We start from the raw sequence: 10,062 nt of genomic DNA, 5'->3' as shown, positions 1-10,062 counted from the left end.
AAAAAAAAAGAAAACATAAAAAAGTAACACTTATTACTCTCCTCAGGACAGCACTGAATAGCAGAAATATAGAGCAGTTATACGCATACCCTGCTTTAAGAGACAGCACTGCCTCACTGAGCTCTTGTTTTTCCTTTAAATATTCATTAAACATCTGCTACAGGAGGTTAGAAGATAAAATATAGCATTCCAGGAGCTCAGTGTCGTACCCGGGATCATCAGCGTTCAGAATGATTCAGCTACGAACCAACAGACTGCTTGGGAAATATCTGTAGTAATTATAGTAAATAAGTAATTTTTGTCTGGTCTGCTCTGATGACTGAAGGATATTTGTCAGCAAGACTCTCGCTGATATTTAACTTGAATTTTATGACATTATCGGCAGATAGCTTCTCTTTCATACACATTAACTCCTGTTTCATCAGCAGGAATTGGATAAGCCATGACCGACTGTCATAAAGATAAGTGGAAAAGCATGTACAAACTGTCTGTTTGTATAACACGGTCCCTCTCAGCAGTTTGAAAGCCTCTTATACGCATTACTTGTGTGTACTGTTGCTCTTCTTCCTACTAGCCAACTTCTATTTGGGAGAAATAGGTTTTAATTTTTTTTTTTTTTTTTAAATACAACCGCAGTTGTCTCAAATGTCTCACAAGCACACACAGTGTTACCAATCAGATTGAAAAAATGCAACAGACTCTTTAAATGAGTGTTCTGTAGTTTATTGAGATAGCTGGAAGAATATAAAAGTATAAAACCTGTTTAGACTTGGACTCAGTTAACCAGCTAAACAAACATCTGGAAAGTAGATGAAGATTTCCCAGAATGAAGCGGAATGTCACAGTCTTACACACATACAAAAGTTTACATACAATCCATATGCAGAACGGGTTGAAATTGGGTTGACGGGGACTTGAGCACTTGGCACAGCAATAGCGATTTTGCTTCTTCAGCCATTAAACATGTTACAGAGGTTGAATTCTGTAGCATTGTACAGAGCCTCAGGTCTTCCCCCTCATAACTAACAAACTGTGAAAAGGTGATTTTTACTGTCGCAGTACGTACCCTCAAAGCTACACCCCTAACTTATTAACACCGGAACCTTCCAGAACTTCATGTTGTAATATGAAGGCATCTCTTTAACCGTCTCAACTACACATTATTTTCACTGGATCTTTCATTGAGAATCAAACCTGTTTGATCATTTACCTTTACAGCCAAACCATCTGTGCACTGCACTTATAAGTTCCTTATAAAGATACTTAAAAGGGCTGTCTGCGAATATTCTAAATTCTTAAATATAATTTATAGCCAAATTGTATTAAAAAACAGATATTCGATTATTAAAATTAATATTAAATGTGAACAAAATCAGCAAGCTCATGCGTGTTCTCGTGTGTCCTGGCACGCACTCTCTTGGCTACGGAGCACAATGTGACTTAATAATGTTACTAATTAACTTCAGTCTTGCTGAAACAAGTTAACAGCAACCGTGTGGCGTGTGGTGATGATGGGCGGAGAACTCAAATCCCAGTCCGGTCAGACAGTGAGAGATTGAGTGAGAGAGAGTGAGTTGATTTTTTATAAAATACATATTTATGTTTAAATAAAAGTACCCGTCACAGCACAGCTCGCTCTGAGCGCTGAATGTCCGCTCTACTGTAACCTGATTTGTTTATTTTGCAGGGTGTAGGACACCTATGTGGATCTCTTAAAAGGCATGTTTATGTATTAATTAATATATCTTTGCAAGTAAGTTTGTCTTTGGTTGTATGCTAGCCCTCTTGTGGACATATTGTGAAAAAAAAGATATTGGAATAGTTCGGACCCGTGTGTTTTTTTTAGAAGAATAATCAAACGTCATTTTGACAGCACTAAAACTTAATATACAGCTTTTTTTCCCTCAAAGCTTTTGCTAATACAGTACAGGAAAGGACAATACTGTCCATCGAAATTTTTACTCTTTCATACAGTTTTGTGCTCACTACCAATCAGATTCAAATACAGTATTCGCACTTCATTATGGCATCTCAAGAGTGTGCAAACTTTTCATTAACTTTTAAGGCTCAGTGTAATCACCTGATTTTCACCTAATTTCTAAATGGATTTCCCTTCATAGCTCACTTTCTGTCACTGAACTGAGCGGCACTCTGAAACCACACCTTCTCCACCTCCTCTTTTCCGAGCTCCCAGAGTCGTTGGAGAATGTGGACGCCCCTCTTGCTAGAGATCATCAAATACTCTCTATTTTCTGGATGCAAGGCAACAGAGTAACGGGCCAACACCAAAGACTGGCAGAAGCGGCTCAGCACCAGCACATACAGACAGTCTTTCTCCGCCTCGTTTAAGGGGAGGACACTTTCCCACCCGGCGAGGACAGGCCCACCCACCTCAACGGGTGTAGGGTGCTCCGTCATCATGTACATTATGGTGATGGCCAGCTCGTGGATGTAGTAGCCACTGTTCATGTCCCCGAAGTCGAGGATGCCAGAAATCCTGTAGCCGTCACTCTCATCAGGCTGCACGAGCACATTGAGGTCATTGAAGTCACCGTGGTTAATGCCTTTGGAAATAAGTAGAGAAAATGTTTAAGAGGACGGAAATACATGATCACTTATTAGTGTGAGGACATATGCAGCTGACAGTAATGAGAAGCCCCGGCTGTGTAAAGGGAGTCGAGTAGAAGAGTGTTTTTAATGACTAGTTTCCTTGTTAAAGCATTTATCACTCCTAAAGCATCAGGGAGCACTCATCATTTTAACATCCAAGTGCATCAGAACAAATCTTTGTATTTTACATGCGTACATTTGTTTAACTGCTAACTAATTATACATCATACATGAGATCTGTATTGATTTTTGCTGGTTTCCACTTTTTCTTTGCACAAAATCCAATCACATAATCGCTGTCGCTTAACAGTGTAACTTTAAGTGCTGTCACAGTCAGGGAAAGACGTTGTTTTCAGGAAGTAGTGTGACAAAGAGTCGACGTGAGGAAGTGACCGGGTCACAGCTACTTTTCAACATGCGGTATAAACTCTGGCTGTTTCCTCGTAGGAAGTTTTGATTCTGAGACTCAAAACTTTATTTATCCCAGAGGGCAAGTCAGTTTTACAGCCTACTGAGTCACATAAAAACAAAACACACAATCTCAGCAGCATTCAGAAACAAACAACATAAACAACTAGGGCTGTCAAAGTTAACACGATAATAACGAGTTAACGCACACAGCTGATGCAGACAGCCCCAGGTTATGAAAAATGTCTTTTAGTGATTCAACTTTGACTGAAATGATGTTAATTTTATCTCCTACTGCAGACTCAATGACTTATTAGGAATGTTACAATCAGGTCAATATGCCCGTCTGTTGTTGCTTGTTGGCCATGTATTTTTTGAGCATGCAGTGCCTTTGAGGTTATTCTGTGAATGTTGCAATAATAATAAACATCATTTGCATAAAGGAAGCATATTTGTCCATTCCCATGTTGATTAGAGTATTAAAAACTTGAAAAATACCTCTTTTAGGTGCATTTACAACAGGTAAAAAATGTGCGATTAATCGTGAGTTAACTATAGACAACCATGCTATTAATCCTGATTAAATATTTTAATCGATTGACAGCCCTATGAACAACAACATGTCAGTTACAACAGGCATGTGAACCAGAGCATGGCTGCAGACATACAGGTCGAACCGGTTATCGCCATAGCTGCCGCCCATCATGTGATATTGTTGTTTTGTTTGGTGTGTTTTTTATGTTATGACTGTGTAAAAAGCACTAAATGTCACAAATTTAATATAAATTGAAGATAAAATTTCGATTTTTAAAAATATAAACATGTTTTTACCTTTGTCTTTGTTTTTTGAGATAGAGCACATTATTTGTATTGAGTCAATATGTTAATTTAAGTGAGAGTTATCAGTGAACTGCAGCTGCATTGTCAAACCCTGCTGTGGTCAATATGGTTTAATATGTATAAATGTGATGCTAGCTGGTGTCACAAAGGACAATCTGCTACAGAAGAGAATGTAATGAGTAAATATCACCTCACACTTGCGTAAACTGGAGCGTTTGGGGACCACCGAGGTCTTGTACTGATGAATGACAGACTTCACTACTTCCTGGAGAGGATCTCCATCTAATACATAAATGTATTGTTCCAAGAGGGGAAGGTAGGACAGGCTCCATATGAACTTGTCCCTCTGCAGTAAACCGAGATGAGGGTGCTCCATCTGGAAAATAAAAAATGCAGAGGAACAAAAGGCAGTGTAAAAAGGAATTGTTCCAGAGGTCCAACATAATCTTTAATAAGGAGGAAGGATTCTATTTAAATTTTAAAGTAATGTACACACCAATGGAAATGAAGCAGCAAAATTATACAAAAAAAAAATCAAGACCTTCTATAAGAGCTCCATTTGAAAGAACACAAGTTGATCAGATATTGACACTTAGGCCAATTTCATAAAACAATCACTTTAATTTCATAATAAAACAAAGTATAAAATCACAGTTTCACATGGTTGCTGTCCTTTATACCGTTTGTAGGATTTGGTCCATTCTGGCTGCAGTCTTGCCGGTTTCATACAGTAACTGTGGCGTTAAAGGAGACTTGGAAATTGTAGTTCCAGGCAAATAAGTCAACAGCCTCACCAGGTACTTCTGACTGCCATAACCACAGTCTGCCAAAGGGAAAAACCATTCCATTAATACATTAACCTTGCTCCTAGCCCTCATAAAGCACGACCTGCATTGCTCAACATTACACTTATCAGTTCTCGGGCCTGTGTGTAATAATATTACAGAGCACTTGAATCTGCCTCAGTCTGCTACATTGCAAAGATCAAAGCATCTAGCTCAGGGCTGCTGTCTCAGTATGTTCATACATCATAGTTGTCACTGTTAAATGTGTAAGAAGCTTTAATGTCCTCCATGAATAAATGCTTGGATGCAGGAACAGGTAAAACTTTCATTTATGCCTCAAGGATCAATGAATATCAGCAGAGAACTGTATTCAATTATGAAAGGACTGCATTAAATGAAAGTACTTTTGTTCCCTTTTATTGCAAACCTGAACTAACTAATTGTTTCCAGTTTCATTGCTTAATTCTTATGAACAAGACATTTTTCACGGCATGCATTCAAACACATGCCGCAGTAGTGTTGCTGTTATAAAAGGACATATTTTAATCATATAAACCATGAGAGAATTCTTATCCTCATATGCTTGAAAGACACAAAAAAATGAAAAGATGAAAAAAAAGAAAGAAAAAAAAGGCAAACAGAAAAGTGTTGCATTATTTACCTGCACTAAACAGTTTACTCAACTGCTTTAACTATTTCTACACAGCCTCCAGCTTCCTTAAACAGTGAAGTGTTTGCAGATGGGCAACATGCCACCTTCCAAGGTAAGTTAAGGTAAAAAGGTGCTTGTAATGCAAACTGTATGTTATTTCATGAGCGATGAAAAAGCATTAGGACGTCAGTCAAAATAGAATTTTTCTGTTTTCTGAGGACATTTCTCTCTGCGTGAAGGATCACATACCCATTTCTTCCAGGCTCATGAGCTGCCCTGAGGTGTTGGGCAGAGCCGTTTGGGCAGGAAGCCCATTTTGATGCAGGAAGGACATAGTGTACGTCTGCACCTCGATCAAGTTGGAGTTCTTACTGTCCTCTGAGTTCATTATTTTCAGGACATACTCTCCACCCTCGACGGCTGCCACATAGAAGTTCTGGTCATCGTAGCTCGGCAGAGAGCGAAGTTCTGATGGTGTCAGCTTGTAGAGTCTCTTCACCAACTCAGCCACCTGAGATTGGCTGAAGTTGGGCTTGGCATGCTTAGCTGACATTGCTGCTGAATGAAAACAACATGCTGTCAGAGAAAATTGATTAAGTTAGCAGAAACTCTAGCAAATGCTGTACAAATTGCTCGGAGGTTCGAGTTCCATCTGTTACCGACAATCGTTATTGTGTCCATTTGCGAAGTGTTTGAGTCGAGCTGTTTCCTGGTTAAATAAAAAAGCCATACACACATCGCGCTGTCTTTAATAAATCAATTGACAGCAAGAGTGTTTAAAAATATAAACAGAATTTGAGTAAATTGCAAGTTTTCCTGCATTATGACTTGGTCCACGTCAGGAAGAGTTTGGTCCGTGAAGCCATCTTAACGTTCCCTTTCATTCAATACACTGTTGGAGATAACGGTAGCAAGCCACATAAAATAACATTTAAACAGGTTATATTAACAGACAATATTTATGCTAATGTCGGCAGACCTACCTGTTTATGTGGTTTGCTCGACAATGTGGCCGCAATATAGACTGATCCGCATCTGAACTCCCCCTGACACCATAAGACCGTTAATAGGAGTGGTTAATGAATATGTACATCCGGTGGGACTCTTCAAAATAAAATCAGCGTCAATTGAATGTTTATTTTTATGTTTATTAAACACAAATAAATGTTGTGTCATACCTTCGTAATTTTATGTACAAACAACAGTTATATATTGCAGAAGTGAAATTAACATAATTTTTTTCATTATTCAGTTAAATCCCAATTTGCTCACAAAAATTTCCAGTACACCTGACACGAAATAAATGTGTCATATGAGCTTCGTCTGACTGAAGGTTTCTTTGCGTTTTAATAACATAGAATTCTATGTCATATTAAGTGGGAATATGTAGTATACATAACAAAGTTTTTGTGTTGTTAAAAATACATATTGTTGCTTATTCAACACCAACAATGATGTGATTAAAGTAAATTATTTTGTGTACAATTAACTAATACATATCAAAGTCAACTTTACATTAGAGTCTGACCGATTTATCTGTCAGCTGATTTTATAGGCCGATCTCAGCATTTCACAGATATATCAGCATATATGTCCTCCAATAGCACCTTCAGTGCTGGGAGTGAAGGCCATTGATCCTCCTGATAATCAGAGGGCACACTATTAATGTTTACAACATGAGAGCCAGGCTCCTAGTCTTTACAACAAAATACAACTGGAGTGAAGTAATGTAACAGCCTCCTCACTCGTGGTTACAACTATAAACCAGCACAAAAATGACGATTACTAACATATGCCATATATATATATATATATATATTTATATATATATATATATATATATATATATATATATATATATATATATATATATATGTTCTGAACGGACACATTAAAAACACTAACAAAAATAATTTTTTGCATTTTGGAACATAAAATAGCAAACTTAACAACTTAAACTATTCAGTCTAGGCGGCAGGCATGAAATAATATATGCCAAGATAAAAATTATAACACAAATATTGGCTTTGTTTGTACTCAAAGATTTTAGGTTACTCAAACAAAAAACACAGAAGTTGTACTGAACCTTTAAATTTAGCATTTATTTGACTATTTTTTACAAAACTATGTGAACTTGAACAAAATAAGTTGGTAAAAACACAGAAAATTGTAGCAGTTTCATGTTAAGACAGCCAAACATTTTTGTGTTCCTCTTCACTTTACAAAACAAAAACACATAATTACAACAAGAGCTGCAGAGTTAACACAGTTCTTTCATTTAATTGAACAAGAAAGTGCCTACTTGTCATATAAACATAAAAACATTGAGTACATACTTTTACAACATTTTTTTTTTTTTAGTTCATTCAACTATCAAAATATATGCTAAGTGCACAATGTTTGTGTTGTTATTTGGCCTTGAACTAATTAGGCTTTATTAGCTTTATACATTTTAGTTAAATTAACTCAAAAATCAAAAATTGTTGACTTAACATAAAAAAACTATGTCTAGCTCACAAGGGATGAGTGTTTATGTCATGTGAACATGAAGTTTTTATGTCATTTTGACAGTCCTGGGGTCAGTTTCACAAAGCAGGTTCAACAAACTCTGAGTCTAACCCTGAACTCTGAGTTGATCTACTCTGAGATAGGAAACTCGGAGTTTTCCGTTCCAGAACAGCTGATCAGAGTTAGTTCAATCAACTCTGAATAGGTTCAGCCAGAGTTAAGTGCATGCACGCTGACTGTAAAAAGCCAGCATTAATGGAGCCCCGATACCACGATTCACCATGGCAACGGTACACAAAAAGAGGTCCTCCTACGTCTCACCAGTGCACTCTAAAAAATAATACACTGGCTCAACTTAAAAAAATGAAGGTAACAATTTGCATGGATCTTTTTAAGTACTTTCAACTCAGCCATTATTGAGTAAATCCCACGAGAGTTAGTCTAGTACAACCAACATGACATTTCTTGTCCTCAACAAGGTTAAATAAGTTGAACCAACTGAATTCTAATTAAAACGTTTTGATGTTTTTAAGTAGTCAAATTATTCAATTTAAGTTATTCCTACTCATTTATTTTGCCTTTATTCTGCTCATAAAAGTCCATCTGTTTGCCCTTTTTTTGTTTACTAGCAACTTAATTTACCTAAGTTAAAATAAATTACACATAGATATTCCTGTTTTATGAGCAAACCGTTTATCAGAAAACTTAAACAGTAAATGATTTTCATCATTTTGAACAAAAACACATGCCCACTTGCAATAATAATTAGACAAAAAAAAATTAACCATACCCAATTGAGTGTTAACCAAAATCGTGTACACAAGTTCCAAAAACTTGTGGAGTTACACATATGGCTGCTGTTCCCTCAAGCACAATCTTGGCACTGGCTGGATCAAATGTGGTGGCACCTCTGTTAACGACAATCTTCATCACTTCATCGGTATTATCTCCTCCACCATCCTGGCGTAAGTAGGTCAGAGAAAATGTTAGTATTTATAGGTCATAATATTTAAAAATGGCAGTAAAACAAAGACTATACTATGAAATTAAGTTTTCAATTTACCTACCAACTGATCTTTAAAGAGATCTTCCTCCTTTTCTCTGAGATAACCCACTAAGCCACGGATAGCCACCTCTCTCCTTCTTTCCACAGAATCATCCTGTGAATAAGAAAAATAAAAAATGTTCAATTGAACCTCAATGAAGATGAGCTTTTTGTAATAACATCACTAGGAAAGAGAGTGAAGGATGATGTTTCCAATGCCTGGCCTATACCAATTACCTATCTCAACTTTGTATGTTAAATTGATCATTTTAAAGATTGCAATCATGAAACAACAAAAAATGGAAAATCTAAAAATGATGACTTACACAGAGATTTGTCTTTTGATTTTTTTTATCATAATTATAAAAGCAGTCAGAGCAGCACAGAGACGCAACTTTTCTTCTTTTAATTCGGTAACCGCTCAAACACACGCGTGAGACGGGCTGAATGAATGAGGAAGTCAAATGAGGGTTTTATATTCTAGAGGGAGGAGACGGAGCGAAACTCTGAGTTTCCTGAAGAAAACCTGCTCGCGACAGGGTTAGGTTCACAGACTAAGTTACCATAGTAACCAACTCAGAGTTAAAGTTACCTCTCTTTCTGAAACGGCAAACCCAAGGTTTCCCTCATTTCAGGGTTAACAAACTCGGGGTTTTCACTAAACCTGCTTCTGAAACGGACCCCTGAACATTTGTGTAGACCTTACAATAATGTTTTGTGTCATGGATGGATTGGGGTTTACAGTGCAGGTTTTCGAAGTAATAAAAAGTAAGGTTATAGTTCTTTGTATTTTCTTTGTATCTCTTTTTTTTGCAGCGTAAAAAAAAATGAGTTGTCCAACACCACTATTAAATCTAAAAAAGGATCACCTACAGTTTGTAATTTCTATGGGTTTAAAACAACAGAGCAAGATGCAAACGGGAAAGCGAATTACCAACAAATTAAAATAATCAGAAAATATGTATTGTTGTTAGAGAGTAAATCTCTTTACAACCCAAATATATTATCATAAAAGGACTGGTGGTGACGTAAACACAGGCCTCTCATGCTGACCTAGAATGCAAATGTTTTAAGTGGTGCTTATTTATCTCCTCTTCTTCAGAGCAAAATAAAATAACATAAGTAACCAAGATGGATGCTTGTCACACTGTCGCATCAATTCAATCAGTGAAGCTGTGTGGTTCTGCTCTCCTCTGATGCTGATTACAATAACT

The 10,062-nt window shown here is 36.9% G+C and overlaps 1 protein-coding gene across 3 annotated transcripts; it reads right to left on the bottom strand.

Moving 5' to 3' along the window:
- Positions 1 to 707: 707 nt before the first annotated feature.
- Positions 708 to 6,346, bottom strand: hykk.2 (hydroxylysine kinase, tandem duplicate 2). Of its 3 annotated transcripts, none has more exons than XM_069680698.1 (5): positions 6,279 to 6,346; positions 5,545 to 5,850; positions 4,539 to 4,681; positions 4,054 to 4,234; positions 708 to 2,564 (listed from the first exon to the last, which is right to left on the bottom strand). In XM_069680698.1, exons 2-5 carry the CDS (start codon positions 5,846 to 5,848, stop codon positions 2,122 to 2,124), a joined length of 1,071 nt encoding a protein of 356 aa, XP_069536799.1. In that variant the 5' UTR covers positions 5,849 to 5,850; positions 6,279 to 6,346; the 3' UTR covers positions 708 to 2,121. The 3 variants fall into 3 exon arrangements, with proteins under 3 accessions (XP_069536799.1, XP_069536800.1, XP_069536798.1); XM_069680699.1 differs by having other exon boundaries at positions 5,545 to 5,853; positions 6,279 to 6,341; XM_069680697.1 differs by lacking the exon at positions 6,279 to 6,346 and adding an exon at positions 5,955 to 6,026 and having other exon boundaries at positions 5,545 to 5,853.
- Between the last annotated feature and the right edge of the window lie 3,716 nt (positions 6,347 to 10,062).

The sequence above is a fragment of the Semicossyphus pulcher genome, unplaced genomic scaffold (genome assembly GCF_022749685.1).
Source record: "Semicossyphus pulcher isolate SPU_LCO1_2020_fin unplaced genomic scaffold, fSemPul1.0.p SCAF_4, whole genome shotgun sequence".
In the NCBI taxonomy this organism is placed as follows: Eukaryota; Metazoa; Chordata; class Actinopteri; order Labriformes; family Labridae; genus Semicossyphus; species Semicossyphus pulcher.
Note: the sequence above shows the minus strand (reverse complement) of the source record. Positions and strands in the feature narration are given on the sequence as shown.

Coding starts and splice junctions, on each gene's coding strand:
- hykk.2 (XM_069680697.1), bottom strand. CDS start 5,976: ATGGACACAATAACGATTGTCG. Junction 5,854..5,954: donor GGACACAATAACGATTGTCG/GTAACAGATGGA, acceptor GTTTTCATTCAG/CAGCAATGTCAGCTAAGCAT. Junction 2,565..4,053: donor ACGCTCCAGTTTACGCAAGT/GTGAGGTGATAT, acceptor TTATTTCCAAAG/GCATTAACCACGGTGACTTC.